This window comes from Vulpes vulpes, chromosome 9 (assembly GCF_048418805.1).
Source record: "Vulpes vulpes isolate BD-2025 chromosome 9, VulVul3, whole genome shotgun sequence".
In the NCBI taxonomy this organism is placed as follows: domain Eukaryota; kingdom Metazoa; phylum Chordata; class Mammalia; order Carnivora; family Canidae; genus Vulpes; species Vulpes vulpes.
Genome location: NC_132788.1, coordinates 61,657,286 through 61,678,934, shown reverse-complemented (window position 1 = coordinate 61,678,934; position 21,649 = coordinate 61,657,286). Strand labels below are relative to the sequence as shown.

The following is a 21,649-nucleotide window of genomic DNA, read 5'->3' as shown; positions in this document are numbered from 1 at the left end:
GCAATGCTTACCCCAACTCAGTTTTAACTGACTTTTACCTCTCTTATCCTTGGGACTAGGTCAGGGATGGTCTATATACTGTGCCCATTTTACAGATGGAGAGGATGATGGCTGAGGTTCCTAGAAGGCCTTTAAAGACTGGCTTATTTGAGTCACACTTCACCTCTCTGAGACTCAGTTTTTTCATCTCGAATATGAGAATATAGATGACCAACTTAGAATTCTCCTGAGAATTCCTGAAACTCAGGAATGTGAGATAATGAATGTGAATGTGCCTGGAATATTGTAAGGGTTCAAATATGAGAGTTAGACTTAACGTAATCTGAGGCTCAGAGAAGGCATCTGATTTATCCAGAGGCAAGGGAGTAAGGGACAATTTCCTTGCTCTGAATCTCAGTATCTTAGACTTCCTAGTCCATGGAAAATCACATTTCCTGCCCAGGGCTGAGCCCCTACTCTCCCCTACACCCACCTATTGAGCTAGAATTGTTTGACCGCAAATTCCTGCTTATCTCATTGACAACGTTCCTAAGGTGATAAGGTGGCCTCTGTCCTGAGGACTTGTACAACTTTTATGCTCTGTTTTACATTTTGCCGGCTTTTGAGCATGTCTGGGTGCACTTACACTTTCTTTTTCTTAACAAAAGAAAAATGTCTTTTTAAAAAATATTTCTGAAAAAAATATTTCTGATGTTAAATAAGAAATCTGATCAGATTCTTTCACTTGCCAAGTAACAGAATCCCAACCTAAGCCAGCTTTACCGAAGAGGAACCTGCGGCTCACAATAGCTGACTGCAAGATTGAACAAAAAACACCATGGATCAGGGTCTTGGAGACTGGAACTGGAGACACAGTACTCATAGGATTTGCTTTCTTGCATCTCTCCTTGCCTCTTTGCCTCAGTTTCTCTGCCTGTTGGCTTCCCTTCCTCTACAGAGTGATCTCTCTGCCTGGCAGAAAACATGATGTGAGGTAGACCCATCTTTCCAAATGAACTCAGCAGGAGAACCATACCCAGTTTGGCTCTGGGTCTCATATACCAGTCTCAGGGAAGGACTCTGATGAGGTCTGCTAGAGCAAAATGCCTACTGCTTGGCCCCAAACAAACTATTGCCAGGGAAATGGGATACTATATGGGGCAAATGTACTGTCATGGGCAGCCATACCATGGGATGAAGAGGAATATCTTGCCAAAAGGAAATAAGGGTGCTGGCCAGGCATGAATAACAAATCCATCCCAGCCCCACTCCCATCAATCAGGAATAATCAGTATTAGTATTTTTGGTACGTATTCCTCCAGACATTTTGGGACACATACATATTCACATTTCCTCCTACAGTCCCCACCCTCAATGAGCATCTTTCAAGGTACTAAAACAAAAAGGCAAAGAAAATCAAATATATGAAGGATAAAAGGAAATAATCCTCTTCTCCTCTTTGTTATTAAAAAGATGACAAAACAGCTCAGACATCTCCATCAATTCTTGAACCTGACACTGGAAGGGCAGGCAAATGGTTTTCTAAGATTAGAGAAAATGGAAAAATTCTTTTTTTTTTTTTTTTAAGATTTTTATTTGAGAGAGAGAGGGAGAGCAGGAGCAGGGGGAGGGGCAAAGGGAGAAGGAGACAGACAAGTAGACTCCCCGCTGAGTTGGGGAGACCAATGCAGGGCTCAATCCCAGGACCTGAGATCATGACCTAAGTTGAAATCAGATGCTTAACCCACGGACCTACCCAGGTGCCCTAAATATGGAAGAATTCTTATGGAAAAGATGGACATGGTTATTTACAAAACAGGAAAAAAAAAACCATTCTTTAACTTCTATTGCTGGAAACAAACAAAAAACCCCTACCCTACTCCAGAATCATATCCAGCATTAAAAGGCACACTTCAAACTGGGGAAATGTCTTATACACAATGAGTTCATATTTCTAGTATGTGAAGAAAACCTAACATTGATCACAAACAGACTAAGAACCCCAAAACTGCTCATTGGAGACAAAACACAATAAACACAGGACATTTTCTACCTCACAAGTAATCAAAGCAGTGCAAACTAAACGGCCATTTATAGCCTTTCAATTTTGAAGTTTAAAAAACTGTTGACACCAAAGACTGTTGTCAGTGTGAGCAATGGATGCTTCTACATTTCTGGTGGGAAAATGACTTGCTAAAATCTTCTGGAAAGCCATTTGGCAATATGCATCAGGGGCTTAAATAATGTCCAGGCCTTTGACCCAGGCATTCCTCTTCTGGGAATTAATTTCAGGGAAACAGTCCTAAATTAAGACAAAGCTATATGCCCCAAGATATTTGAAGAAATATTTTTCTAACAGCAAAATTTAGAAGAAATCACCAAGAAGGGAATGATTTAAAAACATAAGGTATGCTTATGAGATGTAAAACTTCACAGTTGGTAAACTGACAGTAATACAACCTACTTAATAAAAGGAAAAAAAAGCTTATAATGTTAAGCAGGTACACAAACCATTCATTATTCATAGCAAAGAGTGGAGAGGTACACCACAAATGATAATAATGGCCCCCAAATTATCTGATTTTGGTTTTTTTCTTCTACTTCTCTCTATATGTCTGTATTCTCTCAACTTTGTTGAATATGCTCAAACTTTATGATCACAAAATCATTTTTTTTTAAGATTTTATTTATTTATTCACGAGAGAGAGAAAGAGAGAGAGGGAGAGAGAGTGTCAGAAACAGGCAGAGGGAGAAGCAGACTTCCCACAGGGAGCCTGATGTGGGACTCGATCCCGGGACTCCAGGATCACGCTCTGAGCCAAAGGCAGATGCTCAACCGCTGAGCTACCCAGGTGTGCCTCACAAAGTCACTTAAAAAAATTTTTTTTTTAAATTATGCCAGGAAAAAAAAAATTATACCAGAGTGGGATCCCTGGGTGGCTCAGCGGTTTAGCGCCTGCCTTTGGCCCAGGGCACGATCCTGGAGTCCTGGGATCGAGTCCCACGTCAGGCTCTGGCATGGTGCCTGCTTCTCTCTCTGCCTGTGTCTCTGCCTCTCTCTCTCTATGTCTATCATGAATAAATAAATAAAATCTTAAAAAAAATTTATGCCAGGGATGCCTGGGTGGCTTTGAGCCTTTGGCTCAGAGCCTGATCCTGGAGTGGAGTCCCACATCGGGCTCCCTGTGGAAGTCTGCTTCTCCCTCTGCCTGTTTCTGACTCTCTCTCTCTCTCTGTCTCTCATGAATAAATAAAATCTTTAAAAAAAATAATATATATATATATATATATATATATATATATATATATATAGTGCCAAAAGATGGTGGGAGTGTACCAACTTGGTGTTCAGTTTTTAAAGCTTTATTTTAAAAAAACAACAAAGAAATAGAATGGATTTAAATGTCATATCCACCAATTCTTTTCTGTCCTACTATTGAAACAGTGATGGTACATTAAAAGAAATTTTGGGGTATGACAGACCAGGCTTCAAACTCAGTCTCTAATCCTTACCAGCTATGGGACCTTGGACAAATCATTTCACTGTTCTGAGCCTCAGTTTCTTCTTCTATGACCAGGCATAATCATATTGATAAGCATACCTAAAACTTTGTGGGGTTATTCTGAGAATGAGACAGAAAGTGACTTTCAGCCAGTAGGCTAGTTCCTTCATTGTCACTTGAGTTTTCAGCATGTACCTGTTGCATAATAGATGCTCAGTAAGAAATGAGACAGAAGAGGGGAGTTTTCGTCTCCTTTTATAGACATCGGCTACCCTGAAACAGCTGCTTTTTTTTTTTTTTGAAACAGCTGCTTTAAATATTACTTTTCCTTCCATTCTTGAAGCCCCACGTGTTCTAGTCAAGCTCCAAATTTGGGGTTTCCTGTCTGCCCCCATGGTGCCTACCCCTACTTCTCTTCCATTCTAGTCAGGAGCAGCCCATCTCAGGAGGTTCAGAGGTCTCCTTAATATTTACCAGGTCTCACTGATTTCTCTTGGCTAACACAGGCATATTCTAGGGCAATGATTCTTATGCTTTTCTCTGATAATCAACCTATAATTTTGTGTGTGGTGGTGCTGGCAGGCCCAGAGAGGGACACTTAGAATGGGGCCTCTAGAGTCTACAAAACTGGCTTACAAAACTGGTTCCCTACCAGCTATCTGATCTGGCTCTTCCCCTTTCTGCATCCTAGTTTCCTCATCTGTAAAACAGGGTAATGATATTGCCTGCTCTGACATAGAGTTATTGAGAGGAACAAATGCAAAAATTCATGTAAAATGCTGGACAGTCTGGGTGGCTCAGCGGTTTAGCGTCACCTTTGGCCCAGGGGGTGATCCTGGAGACCTGGGATCGAGTCCCACTTTGGGCTCCCTGCATGGAGCCTGCTTCTCCAGAAGCAGTGTCTCCAGAATCCGTGTCTCTCATGAATGAATGAATGAATGAATGAATGAATGAATGAATGAATGAATAAATAAATAAATAAAATCTTAAGAAAGAAGAAAGAAAGAAGAAAGAAAGAAAGAAAGAAAGAAAGAAAGAAAGAAAGAGGGAGGGAGGAAGAAAAGAAAAAAGAAAAGAAAGAGAAAGAAAGAAAGAAAGAAGAAAGAAAGAAAGAAAGAAAGAAAAGAAAGAAAGAAAGAAAGAAGAAAGAAAGAAAGAAAGAAAGAAAGAAAGAAAGAAAGAAAGAAAGAAAGAAGAAAGAAAGGAAGGAAGAAATCACCGTGTGAAACTCAATCTCCACTTGCTGTCAAATTTATGGAGAATATTATCAATATATGAATCCAGTGGAGAAATTTCTCCAGCATGAGAAATTATGCAACTTTTGGTCAGGAAAACTGGGAGATGCCCTTTTCTCTGATACCGGATGTTCTAAGACTTCATCTTATCTCCATTTTGTCTTGGCTTCCAGGAAGCTTAGAGCTAATCTGATGCTTAATGACAGCAGTTCCATTAAACCTGATGGGATTAATTTTATATTTGTATTTCATGAAATTCACTGTACACATCCTCAATTATAAGCTTTCTCAAAATTCTTTTGAGGAAGAAAGAAGGGAAAAAAGAAAAAGCAAGCAAGCAAAGGAGGGAGAGAGGAAGGGAGGGAGGTAAAGAAAGAAGGAAGAAAAAGAACAGAGAGGGAGGGAGGAGAGAAAGGAAGGAATCGGGTACATTTTGAAGAGAGTATTTGTTCTACTGTTGCAGCTTAAATATAGATTTGGTTTCCCTAATAGACACTCAAAATAGTTGTGATTTTTAAAAAATATTTTATTTTTTTATTCATGAGAGACAGAGAGAGAGAGAGAGGCACAGAGACACAGGCAGAGGTTGAAGCAGGCTCCATGCAGGGAGCCTGACGTGAGACTCGATCCTTGGACTCCAGGATCACGTCCTGGGCCAAAGGCAGGCGCTAAACTGCTGAGCCACCCAGGGATCCCCAATAGTTGTGATTTAAATAAAATGGAAGTGTATACCAATCTGGCCATCATCAGTAGTCTGAGGCTGTTATGATGACTGTAAGGTAAGAGGGATCCTGGCTTCTTCTTACCTTGTTGCTCATTGTTCCCATGAGGTTATCTCTGACCACATGTTTCAGGATGGCTTGCCACCATGTCTCATCCCAGCCAGAGACAAATGGGAACATGGAAGGCATACCCCTTGAGACTCATGACCTCATTGTTACACATGTTTCTTCCATTCACACCCTATTGGCCAAAACTTCATTACATGATCACACCTAACTGCAAAAGAAGCTAGGGTATTTAGTCTTTGAGGCATATGTCCCATTAAAAATCAGAGGTTCTATTAACTATTGAGGGAGAACAGGTTTTGGAGGACATCTACCAGTTTCTGCAGCATCCACCGTCTCAGATGTATTTCTTTGCACATGATTGCACTCCAGTCTGCCCTATTTCACTCTCACCTCCTCTAATCAGTCTGGTTTCCATGGTGCTATCAGGGTGCTTCCCAATTCAGAGCGCTATTAGGGCACTCCTCTGCTCACACACCACTCCTGAGTCCCTACTATGTACAAAAGTGATTCTCAAACTTTAATATGAATCAGGAGTCACCTGGAGAGCATGTTAAAACAGAGATGACTGGAGCCCATCCCCCATCCCAGAGTTTCTGATTCAGTAGGTCTAGGACCTAAGATTTTGCATCTTTAGTAAGTTGCTAGGTGATCCTGTTGCTGCTGGCCCAAGGACCACACTTCTTTTTGTTTAATATTTTATTTATAAGTAATCTCTACACCCAATGTGGGGCTCGAACTCACAACCCTGAGATCAAGAGTCACATGTTCTGTTGACTGAGCTAGCCAGACCCTCTCAAGGACCACACTTAGAAAACCACTGACCTTGAGAATAAAGCCCACGCTCCTTAACCTGACATTCACAGCTAGCCTGGTTTCAACCTACTTTCCAGCTTCATCATTTGTCCTTCCCCTCCCCCCACACACACCTAGGGCTCCAGCCACAGTGATGTTCTCACCTCTCTCTAAGCAGGCCAGCTGTTCACACCTCTGTGCCTCACTGTTCCTTTTGTCTGCAATGTCTTCTGCCTGGTAACTTCCTTTCCACAACCTCCCTGAAACTTTTCCTGACCTTCTAAACTGTTATTAAAGCATTCTGTGCTCCCGGGTCCTTGCAGACTTTGTACATTCTTCCATTATTCCTCTTATTGCCTTGTGTTTTGATTGTCTTTCCAGCTGTCTCCCTGTTTCTGGAGCCTTAGGTGACTACAGAGCTCTCAGCCATGGCAACAGGCTCACTGAGTGAGGAAACAAAAGTATGAATGAGGAAAGGGAGGCAAGTAGATGGAATGAATAAAAGAAGGAAGTGAGTGAAGAGAAGAAATGATAAGTGAGTTAGTACATGAACAAGTGAGTTATGGTTCATTTGTGTCTCGTTTTCTCCATTGTGTCCTGAGCTCCAGAGCAGGAAGGGAATCTACTCTCTGGCCATGTTGCCACAAAGTTCCTTTGCCAGCCATCATTTCCTTCTTACAGGAGCTAACTGGGACCCAGCATCCATCAAGTCAACCCCCTCACCCCCAGAGTGCTCAGGAGTTGGCAGGGGCTGGGGACCCACGCTGGGTTCCCAGCTGAGTTCCTGACCCATTTCTGACATCAGGGCTTAACCTCCACCCAATCCTCCCTATTCTTAAATGCATCCTGGTGTTTCTGAAAGTCAGTTATAAGACATTTGGGACACTGGAGAAACAATGATGGTGGATGCCTCTCAGGGCCAAGACACAAAAGGTTTTTTCACCAAACTAGTGATAAGGTGTCAGGGTTATTTCAAATTGAATTGTAGGCTTGAGGTGCTGGATCTACTCTCCCCCTCCTCACAGGGAACCCAGCTTCCTCCAAACCCTGTAATGGAGGCCTCCTTCGACTCCAGCAGACAAGGATGTGGCCTTAAGAAGGGACTCCCGGGCAGCCCCGGTGGCGCAGTGGTTTAGCGCCGCCTGCAGCCCAGGGTGTGATCCTAGAGACCCTGGATGGAGTCCCACATCAGGCTCTCTGTATGATGCCTGCTTCTCCTTCTGCCTGTGTCTCTACCTCTCTGTCTCTATGAATAAATAAATAAAATCTTAAAAAAAAAAAAAAAAGAAGGGACTCCCTAGGGACGCCTGGGTGGCTCATTGGTTTAGCCCTGCCTTCAGCCCGGGGTGTGATCCTGGAGTTGCAGGATTGAGTCCCACATTGGGCTCCCTGTGTGGAGCCTGCTTCTCCCTCTGCCTGTGTCTCTGCCTTTCTCTTTGTGTCTCTCATGGATAAATAAAATCTTCAAAAAAAAAAAAAAAAAAAAGGGACTCCCTGGCCCACTGTGGTTGTCGACTCAGGGATGGTGCTAGCTGAGCTGTTCCTGAACCAACGTTGTATAGTCTCAGAAGGCATTGTACTCTTTGAGCTTCAGTGTCCTCTTCTGCAGGGTGGAAATATTTCTACTTACCTTGTGGGTGTGTGGTGAGCATCAAATAAAACATGAGAGTAGACAGCCCAGCACAGTACATCCAGATAGTAGGTGTGCAGTAGAGAATAACTAGTGTCTCTCAACTGATCCTTGAAAGTCTCTTCCCTAATGCATTAGCACCACTCAGGCTTCAAGGTTTTTGGTTTTGTTTTTTTAAGTAGGCTCCACGCCCAACACGGAGCCCAGCACAGGGCTTGAACTTACAACCCTGAGACCAAGACCTGAGCTGAGATCAGGAGTCAGACGCTTAACCAACTGAGCTGCTCAGGTGCCTCTAGGTTCTTCCTTATACTTTTAATACTTGCCTTCCTCTCTCACAATTCTACCTAATTTGGGGATCTCAACTCTCATTCTACTTCCTCCACACAACTGTCTCTGCTCCTGGAACTCTCTACCAATGATGCCTACCTTTCTTATGGTCTGGCTTAATAATGAACATGGAAGTGAATGGTTAGTCAGAAGCAAGGGTCTGCAAGCAGAGCTGCCATGTATGGCTGCACAGGTTATGCAGTGCCCAAACCTAGCAGTACCATTCATAGAGATGTAAGGAGGTGGGGTCCCAATGAGTTCCATAATAAAGGAGCTCTGTCTGTAAATAAGATAGACTGTTTGGATCTTGGCTCAACCACTTAACAATTGTTTGATCAAGCAAAGTATATAATCACCCAAGACTCAGTTTCCTCACCTGTGAATGGGATGTTACTAGTACCTACCTAATGGGGTAGCTGAGAAGATTTGGTAACTTAGCAAGTTTAGAACTGTGCCTGGCACAGAGCTAACATATACTGAGCACTTAATTTCATTAATTCATTGATCAAATTCATTGATGAAATTAGGTGTAGCTGTCTTTTCTGAGTGGCTAGGCTCTGCACCTAGTGGGAGGCAGGGCCTCTGCTGTCCTCTCAGAACTGCACTCCAGCCTTCTTTTTGCCGAAGTCCACTTTTATCAGTCAAGCCTTTTTTTAGTTGATAAATAATGAAACTCCAAAGGGGAACTAGCTTAAGCCAAAAAAAGTATTTGTGGGCTGATGTAATTGGGAGATCCAGGAGGATGAGGCTTCAGCTATATCATGAGGACTTTATCTCCTTCCCCATCTCGTGGCTCTGCTCTTCTGAATTGGCTTCATTCTCAGGCAGGTTCTTCCACATGGCAAGAGAGTGGGTCAGAAGGTAGTCTAAGATTACATTCTAAGGTCTTTGATCCAAAAGACAAACCCTCCTTTCTCTGCATCAAGACAGTAAACTCATGGAAGGCCTCTGATTGTCCAAGCTCAAGTCACATGTCCATTTTTTGGACCAACTGTCATGACTAAAGAATAGGGTGGTGTGACTGGCCAAGCTGGGATCATGTATCCATTCAACTTTGACAGTCCCACAAGAGCCACATGGAATGGGGATGGGGCAATTCTCTTAACAGAAGTGTTGGGCATACCAGAATGTTGGCCGTCCTTACCATCTTTCTTTATGGCTCAGTTCACAGGTCACTTCCTCAGGGAACCCTCCCGTCCCTGCTCCGGTGTCTAGTCTGGGAACAACCTGAGGCAGGGATGAGAGCACATTTGCTCATCTGTATCAGCTGGACCTAGTTTTCTGCCCGGGTTGTGGAAGGGACATTATTGGTAGACTATCCAGCATCCATTTCCCCTTCCTACTCAAGATTTTTATTGGCTTTCCCCCATCACTCCCCACTGCCTTGGGCTTCGTGGGGAAGCAGACTCCACTCTCACTACTTAAAACCCAGTAGAGTCATCCCTTGCCACAGTGACTCATTCAGGAATGGGCATGTGAGACTTAGCTTGAGCCACTGAGACATAAGGGTATTTGGGAAAGGCATCTTGCTCTTTTGGATAGGCCAGGAAAGCCAGCTGGCTCCTTCCTGCCCTATTCTGTGCTAGATATCAATTTGGCCTCTGTCAGCTGCTACTAGCTGCACAGCTGGAGGAAAACCATTTTAGGCAAAAACTCACATTATGGAGGGCAGTACAGAGATAGCTGGACCTTTGATGGCTTGATCAACCCTGGAGGCTGCCTTGCCCCAGGACCACTAAGGCCCAAACAAACACACTTCCTTGTTGTGAATCCACTTTGAGCCGAGGGTATTCTGTTAACCTGCAGCCCCCAACTCTCATAGAGTTGTTCCTGAATGAATGACATATTCCTGAATGAGCTGCCAAAGGCTGAAAGCCCTCTTGCCCTCCTTTGCCACCCACACCAGTTCTTCTCTACCGCACAATAACAGACATTCAAGGATTCTGAATGCTTTTTAAAAAACCACAGCAGTCACTTTACTTTTAGCTTTGCACTTTACAAAACCACAAGGGAGAAGTCCTTGGGGGAGAGAGGAGTAGGAGTGGGGGACAGTAAAGAGGGGAAGCCCAGTGTGGGCTCCAGGCCAGCCTAGAAAGGCCTCCCATGTCCTGACTGTATAAAGCTAGGCCAAAAGACCTCAGGGAATGGCCATAGTCCTCTAGAGACTGTCGCGATTTGACATTTAATAGGCAGCCACGGGCCTGAGGTTCAGGCAGCAAGAAGGAAGTGGGCTTTTCATCCCTCCTTCCCCCAGGCCAGGGAGAGGAGGCTTGCAATCAGGGGTGAGGGCTACCCATCCAGCAGCTTTAGGATGCTCTCACGTTCCTTCAGAGTCTTCCAGGCCTGGTCCTTCTCTTTCTTGGTTGGGGTCCGCTTCTTCTGCCGGGCAGCCATGATCTTCCGGAAGGCGTCCATGACTTCATTGTCTGCCATGCGGACCCGCTGCCTCAGCTCCTGCCGGCTTACCTCCTCTTTTGCCAGCCTGTGGAAACCAGCCAGCCAGGTGCCATGGGAAGCCCACCTCCACAATGGGGCCGCCCTCCCTCTTCCAGACTGAACCCACATACCACCCCAGGCTGGCACTACTGTGGAATGTTTCATACCTAAAAGCAAAGTTATTGAACCACACTGATAGGGTACTATGTGCTAGATACAATCTTAAGCCCTTCAAATATGTCAGTAGAATTAATCCTTATAACAATCTTATGAGGTAGGTACTATTATTCCAATGTTACCAGTGATGAAATGGAAGTCAAGGAGAGTAAAAAACACCCCAAGATCCCACAACTAGTGAGTAGATATGAAGACAGAGGCTGGCTCCAAACAATCTTCTTTAAAAGGTGTTCTAATGTCAGCAGAAGTTCTAATGTCAGCAGATACTCACTTCAGTATCCAAATTCCAGCGCAACCTAAGCTTGGGCTAGGTAGCCTAAAGTCTATGTGAAGCACATAAGATGCCAAACCAACCCTTGTAAATGAAATCTGACCTATAAATTCCACTGTTAGTGGAGCTGGAAGGTGGCTTAAGATATCTGCCCTAGTCCAACCTGTAAATTTTCCAGAAGGGGAAGCTGCTGCTCAGGCCAGGAGATACCTTGCTTAAGGCCCTGAAGCTGGTCCATAGCAGAACCGAGGGCTGGACTCTGGCCTTCTGACAACGTAAGCCAGTTTGTTCACTGTCCACTACCTCTATCCACACATCCTTGTTTCTCCCTCTTACTCCATCTCTCTCTTCTCCACCCCACTCAGTACCTCTTTCATCTATTATTCTCCTCTTCTTGCTCTTGCAAGAAAGGGAACTAGAAAGAGGTTTTGCATGTAGCCTTGGCTCAAGTTGCAGCTTGGTTGTTTACTGGCTGTATAACTTTCAGGAGAGTACTCACTTCATTGGCCCTTTACTTCCTTATCTAGTAAACAGGGAAGATACCTCTCCCCCGGAATGTAGTGAGGATTCAACAGGAGGGTGTATATAAAGCCCCTGGTACCCAGTAGGCACTCAGTGCACCCTTAGCAGCTTGTCAGCAGTTCCCTCACTTTTTAATGGTATAACTCTTCACCAAAGCTCATTTGTAGACCACAAGCCTTTGCTCTGCCTCTCCTCCTAACCCCCAGGACAATGTATAAGAGACAGGCAGAGTCAGCCAAATCATGTGTGTCCTGCCTTGTTGGAGCTATGTGAAGCGAAGACACATAGCTTGCCAATGAGGCTGCTTCTCTACCTTCCCTCAGAAAGGCAAACAACTACTATAATCTCCCTCCAGATGTCAACTATACTTTTGTCATGACCAACACAGGGCAAGATGGATGGGAGTCAATATAAAATGAAAGATATTGTGACCAATTGCCTAAATAACGGATACTAAAATACTGGACAATTTCAGTGAAGGGCCAATAATAATCACAGATGTCCAACAAAACTGTTAACAGTTGATAAATCTAGAAAGTATATTGGTATTTATTGTACTGCTCCTTCAGATGTTCTGTGTTTATGAAAATTTTCATAAAAGTATGTTGGGGGAAAAACAAAATAAGCATAAAAAATAAGTCACACAACAACGTGAATATAAGTAATACCACTGAACTATACACTAAAAAACGGCTTAAAGAGCCAATTTTATATGTTTTTTTTCCACCACAATTCCAAATAGGTATATAAATCAATCACAGATGCCTGAGCCCTAGAGTCTGTGGTGCCTGGCAATGATGTTTTTTCAAAGGCTCTCTAGATGATCTGGAAACCCTGCCAGGTTTAGGAAACCTGTTATAAAACCCCCAGAAGGTGACTGGCAGCGGCCCAGGCCTGCTCCCTAGGGTACCCCCCACCCCCGCCCGGCCATGTAACCCATCCACACTCACCTCAGCAGGTCATGCTTCTTGGTACGGTTATGGGCACTGAGTGCCTTCAGCTCAGCCTGCCGTTTGCGCAGCTCAGCAAGGACTTCATCCTCTGAGTCCTCTGCAGGGCGGTCCTCAGACTCCAACAAGCCCTGGGCAATCAGCTCCTCCTTGATGCGGCTCTCAAGGGACTTGGTATGTGGCACACTACAGAGGAAGGGAATCCTGAGCTCAAGGGCCGCCTTAGATGGGGGACCCCTGAGAGGTTCCAAGGTTAGTGAACACATTCTTTTCTCTTTGGGTACCCCCTCTCTATTTGGGTATAAAAATATAGAGAAAATGTTAAGGGCTGAAATCACGAAATTCCTAGAAGAAAATCTAGGAATAAAGCTCCTTGACATGCGATGGGTCTTGGCAATGACTTTGGCTGTGACACCTAAAGCACAAGCAACAAAATAAACAAGTGGGACTACATCAAAAAACTACTTCTGTACAGCAAAAGAAATCATCAACAAAGTGGAAAGATAACTTACAGAATGGGAAAAAATATTTGCAAATGATGTATCTGATGATAAGTTAATATCCACTATATATAAAGAATTCCTATAACTCAAAAGCAATAAACCCACTCAATTAAAAACTGGGCAAAGGTCCTCAATAGACATTTTCCCAAAGATGATATACAAAAGGCCAACAGGTATATGAAAAGATGCTCAACATCCCTAGTTATTAGAGAAATGCAAATTAAAACCACAACAAGTTATCACTTCTGGCCTATTAGAATGGCCATCATCAAAAAAAAACAAGATCACAAATGTTGGCGAGGATTTGGAGAAAAGGGAACCCTCCTGCACTGTTGGGGAAGGTAAACTGGTGCAGTCACTGTGGAATACCATGTGGAGGATCCTCAAAGAATTAACAACAGAACTCCCATATGATAAGCCACTTCAATTCTGAGAATATGCATAAAGGAAATGTAAATAACTAACTTGAGAAGATATCTGAACCCCCATGTTCACAGCATTATTTATAATAATAATGATGTCAAGATACAAAAGCAACCTCGATGTCCATTGAAGGGCAAATGGATAAAGAAATTGTGGTATATATACAAGATTATTCAAACTAGAAAAACTAGGAAATTCTACCAATTGTGACAACATGGATGGACTCTGAATGCATTATGCTAAGTGAAATAAGTCAGAGAGAGAATAACAAATACCATACAATCTCACTTCTATGTGGAATCTAAAAAAAAAAAAAAAAAAAAAATCAAAAAACAAAAAACAAAAAACTCAAATTCATAGAAAAAGAGAGCAGACCTTCCATTACCAGAAGCAGAAGATGGGGGAGGACAACTGGAGGAAGGTGATCAAAAGGTACAAACTCCCAATTATGAGATAAGTCCTAAAATACCATATACAACATGACGACTGTACCTAACACTACTGTATGATACATAGGGAAAGTTATGAAAAGTGTAAATCCTAAGAGTTCACATCACAAGGGGAAATATTTTTTTTTCTTTTTCTTCTTCTTATATCTATGTGAGATAGATGTTAGCTGAACCCATTGTGGTAATCATTTCACAACACACGTAAATCAGGCCACGTGCGTGTTTTGTACATGTACACCTTAAACTCACACAGGGATGTATATCAATTATTGTTCAATATGCTGGAAAATATATAGAGACAGACACATCTGGTCTTGTTTCAAACACAAGCCAACACATAGCCATTGTCAAAGAATATAGAAAAACCTATAATGCCAACAACTTAGAGAGAACCACTATCTTTTTATGTTACTATCAAAAACATTAGTTATTTTCCTATTAATGTTACATATACAAAAAATAAATTTTATGATATGATATTCCTTATATACCATACATACTTCAGATTTTGTTACCTTATCTCCAATCTTCTTTTATTTTTTTTTAATATTTTATTTATTCATGAGAGACACAGAGAGAGAGAGGCAGAGACACAGGCAGAGGGATAGGCAGAATCCATGAATGGAGCCCGATGTGGGACTCAATCCCGGGACTCCAGGATCATGCCCTGGGCCGAAGGCAGGCGCTAAACCGCTGGGCCACCTGGGCGTCCCTCTCCAACCTTTTATTACACATTATTTTAGTTTTTTTCCCAATGTGCACACATTTAAGTATATGCTGAGTAAAAACAGGATCAAACCCTAGTATGCTCAACTGACATGTTCTCCTTTTAGCACTCTATTGTTTACAGATTTTCACATCAATTAACTATGTTTCTCTAAGATGATTAATAGTTACAAGTTATTTCATCATATGGAGTCACAACTCTTTATCCAACCAATCCCCTTCAGATGTACATTTAGGTCATTTACCATATGGAAAGCACTATGATAAACAACCCTGTACTTAAGTCTATGCATGCTGGGACACCTGGGTGGCTCAGTGCTTGAGTGTCTGCTTTTGGCTCAGGGCGTGATCCCGGGGTGTCGGGATCGAGTCCCACATTGGGCTCTTTGCATGGAGTCTGCTTCTCCCCCTGCCTATGTCTCTGCCTCTCTCTGTGTCTCTCATGAATAAATAAAATCTTAAAACAACAAAAAAAAGTCTATGCATGCAGAAATGCTGGGTCTTTCTGCATATTTAAAACTTTCATTGGGGGATGCCTGGGTGGCTCAGTGGTTGAGCACCTGCCTTCAGCTCAGGTCATGATCCTGGGGTCCTGGGATTGAGTCCTGTATCGGGGCTCCCTGTAGGGAGCCTGCTTCTCTCTCTGCTTATGTCTCTGCCTCTCTCTGTGTCTCTCATGAATAAATAAATATTTAAAAAATATACATATATTTAAAAAATGAAACTTTTATTAGGCTTCATCAAAATGCCCTCAACTCTTTTAATGAAGACCTCCCCATGCTGGGATGTGACGGAGTCAATAGAGGCACGGGCCAGATAGTAGGATATGGACAGAGTTGTCACTCACCTGAAGGGCTTGTTCTGATTACGGGGAGAGGTGCTTGCCCCATCTGCTCCTGATTCCTTCCCAGACATGTCAGGAATAGGAGAGTCCTCCATAGGGGAAATGATATTTTCCTAGAAGACCACAGGAATGGGATGGAGGGAGTAAGAGTTACAGCATTTCCATCTTCTTGGTCCTCTCTAACCTGCAGTTAGAGTCTTCAGTCTTCACAGAAATATTCTTTTATTGTTCCCATCCTCTGGGAAGCCTTCTCAAACTGATACCAGAAAGCTCTGATCATTGTAGAAATCCCGTTTTTGTACTGATACCAAAAAAAGGGAGCACAGAAGAGCAATGATAACACTCAACAACAGTAAAGAGAAGAGCTAAGCGTTTGCATCGACCAGGCACTGTGCTAAGTATGCTGCGGCATGAGCTGCTGGCTGTCCAAAAGCCATTCTCACCTTTCTGTAGTGGGGCTTATGGCTGCCCAGCTACACTATACTTCCCAGCTTCCCTTGTAGTCAGATGTGGTCATGTGACCAATTCTCTCCAGTGGAAAGTGATCAGAAGAGATAAGAGCCACAGTCAGTCATGGCCCATAAACCTTCCTTCACATTCTTCCTTGATCTTTTTCTGTGGGCTTGGAGCAGCAATCACACCTAGAATGACCCTTGTGCAGAGTGCATGTTTAGGGTGGCAAAGCCCCCATAGCCGGGGTCCTTGTGTGATGGTGTGGGGCTGAGATCTTCCCTCACTTCCACTTCAGCCAACTTGGAACACAGCTCAGACTATTCCATGAGAGAGAAAAACACTACTGTGTTGGAGCCAGGGGGAAATCTAAGGCTTAACGAGGTAAAAGATGTGCCTAAGGCCAGACAAAAAGAAAGAAGGCATAAAGAAAGGGACTCTGCACCTGGGGTTTGAGCCTGGCTTCTACTTATTGGCTGTACAACCTCAGGCAAACAGTTCCCTTTTCTGAGCTTCAATCTTCTGGTATGCAACACGGGGCTAGCCACTGTCCTTGCCTCCAACAAGAGGATGTGTGGAAAGCCCTTGCACGGGGCTCAGCCCTTAACCAGCATACTGGTTAAGGCTGACAAAAGTAACTGTGGTGTAGTGGCTACTTTTAGGTGAGGTTAGAGTCTGGGAGGGGCATGAGAAGGGCTCCAGGATACTGGCAATGCTTTATTTTGTGATCAGGAGACCAGGTATACAAGTGTGCTCACGTGTGAAAATTTATGAGTCTATACATTTTTAAGATCTATGTTACCTTTCTAAATGCATGATATACTTCAACACAAAATAAAACATTAAAACAGTAAGTAAACATAATCCTTGTTTTGAATTAGGGTGCTCACCTCCACCAGGGCCTGTAGGAGGCGCTGCGTCAGAGCACCAAAGGGGCACCCATCTTCAGGCTGCTCATGCTGGGCCTCAGACTTCTTCAGCAGGGCATCCACATCTGAAGTAGGCAGAGAAACGGTAGACAGGTGGGCTGAGTTCTGCAAACTCAAGTCCTGGTCTGGGGTGGGCAGGGAGGTGAGGGGCCTACCTTTAGTGTCCAGTTCAGTCAGTGGCCCCATAAGGCCTTTCTTCTTGTCAGCCACGGCTGCTGCTCGGGCCCCATCCTTCTGTTCCTCCAGCAGGTCCTCCTGCGCCCAGCGTTGGGAGTAGTGCTTCCCCAGGGGTGGGATCTGTGGGGAGATGCCACCCAGCCGAAAACGAGTAAGCACTGGCAAGCCATGCCCAGGGTGAGTGGGGGCTCTCTGTGCACTTGGGCACTGCTAATAGGCTCATCATCCATCCCTTTACTGTCTCCTAAGGACCTACCCCAGGGCTGAGGTCTGTGCCTTGTGTATGTGGGACGAAATGAAGGAGATAAAAATCTCTATGCTCACAATCTAGCAAGGGAGACAGGTACATAACCAACTAAGACACACATGGGAGACAGTACGTAATAATCTCCAAGATACAGGTGCAGAATGGTATACCTATGTGGACCATCTCAGGTCACAGCTGTTGTCCCTAGAGAGAACCAGGAGCCTTAGTGTCAAGAGAGGAAGTTCTCATTTGTATTACCTAAATTTACTACTACCTATATAATTTTTATTTTTAATAAATAAATAATTTTTATTTCAAATACATTTTTTAAAAAATTCAAAGAACTCAAGTGCTAGAAGTAGGTCAAGGTGTTGTGGCACACGACAGAGAAACTTTCTGGGGGGAGTCTGCAAAAGTGTTTGGTGGAGATAACAAGGGATCAGTACTTTAAAGGATGAGTTAGTTTGGTAAGGGAAAAAGAGCATGTGTAGAGGCCCAGGGATTAGTAAGGAGCCTTGGTGGGCCTGGGTGAGGGCAAGGTGCTTGGTGGGGTAGTAAATCCAACAGTGACAAGGGGGCATGGCTGAGGAAGCTGCAGGGGGCCGTGGGGCTGAGTCACCAAGGACCAAGGTGTTAGACTCCACCTTGTGTGTAATGGGAGCCAGGGGATGCGTGGGAGGAGGGCTGGGTCACATCCGATCACAGTAGCTGACCTATTGGAGTTCTCCCTGATGGTTTTCTGTATTTTGTACATTTTCTTTAATGGAACCTGTTTTATTTACATCACAATAAAATTAATATATTAGAGAAAGAAAACAGAAAGTTCCTCTGGAGGCAGAGAAGTATTAAGAGACTATTTGGGTGAAAACTAATGAGGGCTTGAATCAAAGCAGAGGTGATAGAGATGTTGGGACAAAGGACAGTGTCACTGAAGTAGATGCTTTAGGATGTATGTGGTGATCATCTGGATGGGGTAGAGGAGGCAATGTAAGAAGAGAGCCGAGAATTAGAGCCTAGGTGTCTGGGTGGGTTAAGCAAAGTAAGGGTAGAGTAGGGGAAGGAAGATGGTACATGACTTTGGGATCTGTGATTCCGAGGCACCTCTGAGCCCTCTCACTCACGCCCGTCTACTGAGGCCCAGGGTTTCTACCTTGTAATGTTCAGCCTCATCTTCTGGGGGTTTCAGTAGTTCCTCTAGTGTGCGTACTTCCTCACTGGTGATATCAGCACAATAGGGCTCTACAGAGGCCCAGAACCTGCAGGGAGAAGCAGATCCCGAATGGGTACCTCCTATCCCACCATCCTCAGCTCTAGGCCTCTCCACAGCCTCTACTGTCTGAATCCCAAGGTCCCTCTATGCTCTTTGGCCCAGAACCTGTTGGGGGCATCATTCTTGGGGATCCGTGGCACGTCAATTGGGTCATCAGTGAATTCATATTCCTGGATCTTGGGCTGAAGGTTTTTGGATTTGGGACGCCCGGGACCAGGGCCCGGCCCATGTCCCGCCTTCCCTTCCAGTTTCTGCTTCTTCGGCTTTCCATGTTTTGGGGGAGCTCCAAGCTCATGGTCTCGACCCAACTTCAGGAATCGTCGATCACCTTTCTTATCCTGCCAGTCAGTGAGGATCTGAAATTTACGAGAGACTATCACTGAGAGGAAGAAGGGAAGTCATAGGACAAGTTTTTCTCCCAATGAAGAATTAGGATTTAGAACTTGACAAGATGCCAAGGTCTTTTTTATTTATCCATCCCCCTTTCATTTAGTAAACTCCTACTCACCCTTCAAAACTCAGTTCCTTTTCACTGGACTTCATTCATACACTTCTCATCATTCCATTTGTCTGGACTGATTCACCTCTATCACCTAAGCCAGTCACACAGTGTTTAGGTCAAACTAATGATGATGCCCCAGTGCATATCAGCACTGGAATATGCTGGTGGTAACTTTTTGGTGAATGCAAACAAGACTCCCAGTAAACCTTCACTTCAAATGTCACAACTGGGAAGCCTTCTCATCAGTTACCCAGCCTCTTACACGTTAAAATACAACTGAATTTGCCCTGCTCAAAAAGCTTCAGTGCACTCCCACGGACCACAAGATAACTATTCATCCTTTGAGGACCAATTAAAATGGCATCTTGGTTCCCTCTGAGTCTCTGACACTTTGTACCAGTAGAACTGTTGGCCTAAATGTGTTATTTGATCATACTGGAACAAACAGCATACCTTGTCTTTGTAACTAGACTATAAGCTACTGGAGACCAGGAAATTCATTTTAACTGCCTCTGTTCCCCAGGATCTGGCATAGCACCTGGCACACAGGGCTCAGGGAATGCTTATGTCGTAAACAGAAATATCAGAGTAGTATCGATAATTAGCATTTGAAATACTTAGCGTCAGATGTTGGGTTGAGGCTTTTGCAAAAAAAAAAAAAAACCAAAAAACAAAAAAACAAAAAAACCCCACCTCTCTTTTAATCCTCACAGAAGCTCAGAGGTAGCTCCTATTATTCATCCCAGTTTGCTGATAGGAAACCAATGCTCAGTGACAGGAGGCAACTTTCCCAAAGTCACATAGGTAGGAAAAAGTAATACTAAGCAAGTGCTTAGGCCAGGATTCAAATCCAGGTCTTCTCAATCCAGTTTCCCTAGTACTTTTAACCATAACACAACATCACCTGGTATCTGTCTGCCCTCCCCCGCCTTTGAGTTAGCAAACTCCCTAAAGGCCAGAAGTGTCCTCATTGCCTCTCTCTAATGACTAGCAGAGGACCCAGAACATAACGGGGGGTGCGGTGGGGTCAGTAAATGCTTAGCATATCGGAAATCTTGCAATTTATGAGGATCATGCACGTTCTTATATATTCTATGCATCACATGAGTGCAGTGTGGGTCTCTCCTTACCCCTCTCTCTAAGCTCCTGTATCCCGGGCCTCAGCGGGTAGGTGCTAACTCAATGATCTAACCCGTAACTTGTCACAGTCCACCCCTGGTGATAACCTCTCTGTAGAGTATCACCTGGGTTTCGGCCTCGAGAACCCGCAGGCGCCGGCTGGCAGAGGAAAGCAGGGTCTCAAGCTCCAGCTGCAGAGTGTCCAGCTCTTCAATGCCGATGCCATCATCCTCAGAGCGGGCTAGCACAGCCGTGTAGCGTGGACAGACCTTCAGGTGGTCCACAGACTTGAAGTCATGGAACTGCAAGGGGCAGTCCTTCAGTTCACTCATGGCCCAGGATACGGGACCCTGTGGAACTGGAGAGGAGAGAGCCATTGATAGGAGATAAACTGGCACGAGAAAAGTCCAAGAGCTCCCTCCATCCAGGGAGAGACTCCAGGAGAAAGCCAGGCTTCGGTACCTAACTACAAGATTGATGGCACAGCTCCTACTCACAGGACACTCGCTGTACATCAAGCCAGGTACAGACACTTTACTCGCTTCTCACTGAATTCCTCACCCAACCCCATGAGCAGGGACAATGGCGACCTACACCTTACAGATAAGAAAACTCAGAGTCTGTAAGGGTGGGTACCTGCCCACGGTTACCAAGAGGCAATCTGAATCCAGGTAGTTTTGAGTCTTTGCCCTGTCTTTCTGATGCTTTTCTGTCCTACTGCTCCAGGGTTTGGCTAAGCCTCTAAGCTCCAAACATCCCATTCTTACAATGCTAATGTTCTCTGTGCCTCCTAGCTTCTTCTCTCACCCCCTCCCGTCTTGGTCCCTTTTCTTGGCCGCTGACAGTGGTTAAGAATATGGGCTGGTAAGCCAGGCAGGCACAGCCTTTACCACTCTCTAGTTATGTAGCTCCAAACGTGTTATTTAGCCTTCCTGAGTCTCGGTTTTTCCATCTACAAAATGGGGGCAAAAGAAATCTGGGTCTGTCTCCCCATACGAAGTCTGAATCTGTAAAATGGGGATCACGATAGTACCTACCTCCCCGGGATGCTCTGAGGATTATGAAAGGATGCTTGTCAAGAGCCCAGTTCAGTGCCTGGCACAGAAGTGCGCCTGTTTAGTGGCTGGCCCCTCCTGTGGGTCGCCCCAGTGACTTGCCTTCGGGGCCCCCGTCCTCTGGGGACCCCCTAGCGCGGCCCCCGCCCCCTCTACCTCCTCACTGCAGCCTCCTGCTGCCTCCTACGGCCCCCAGGCCACGGGAGGGGGCGGGGAGTTCCGGTTGGTGGAGCAACCGCCCCGGAACTGGCCAGGGGCGGGCCCCCCGCAGAGGACGCGGGGGTGGGCGACGCGGGCGGGAGCCCACTGTGGCCTGCGGGGAAGGGTGGGCCGGCCGCG

The 21,649-nt window shown here is 44.7% G+C and overlaps 1 protein-coding gene across 1 annotated transcript; it reads right to left on the bottom strand.

Annotated features, from left to right (window-relative positions):
• Positions 1-10,208: 10,208 nt before the first annotated feature.
• On the bottom strand, positions 10,209-21,586 carry TADA3 (transcriptional adaptor 3). The gene is made up of 9 exons (XM_026016972.2): positions 21,293-21,586; positions 20,381-20,613; positions 18,740-18,990; positions 18,515-18,620; positions 17,096-17,237; positions 16,902-17,005; positions 15,565-15,674; positions 12,617-12,802; positions 10,209-10,742 (listed from the first exon to the last, which is right to left on the bottom strand). Exons 2-9 carry the CDS (start codon positions 20,585-20,587, stop codon positions 10,550-10,552), a joined length of 1,299 nt encoding a protein of 432 aa, XP_025872757.1. The 5' UTR covers positions 20,588-20,613; positions 21,293-21,586; the 3' UTR covers positions 10,209-10,549.
• Positions 21,587-21,649: the final 63 nt, after the last annotated feature.

Excerpts from the sequence above, each read along its gene's own strand:
- TADA3 (XM_026016972.2), bottom strand. The coding sequence starts at position 20,587 with ATGAGTGAACTGAAGGACTGCCCCTTGCAGTTCCATGACTTCAAGTCT. Across the intron at positions 18,621-18,739 it reads AAGAATGATGCCCCCAACAG|GTTCTGGGCCTCTGTAGAGC; the intron begins GTTCTGGGCCAA and ends TTCTCCCTGCAG. Across the intron at positions 12,803-15,564 it reads AATCAGAACAAGCCCTTCAG|TGTGCCACATACCAAGTCCC; the intron begins GTGAGTGACAAC and ends CTTCCTCTGTAG.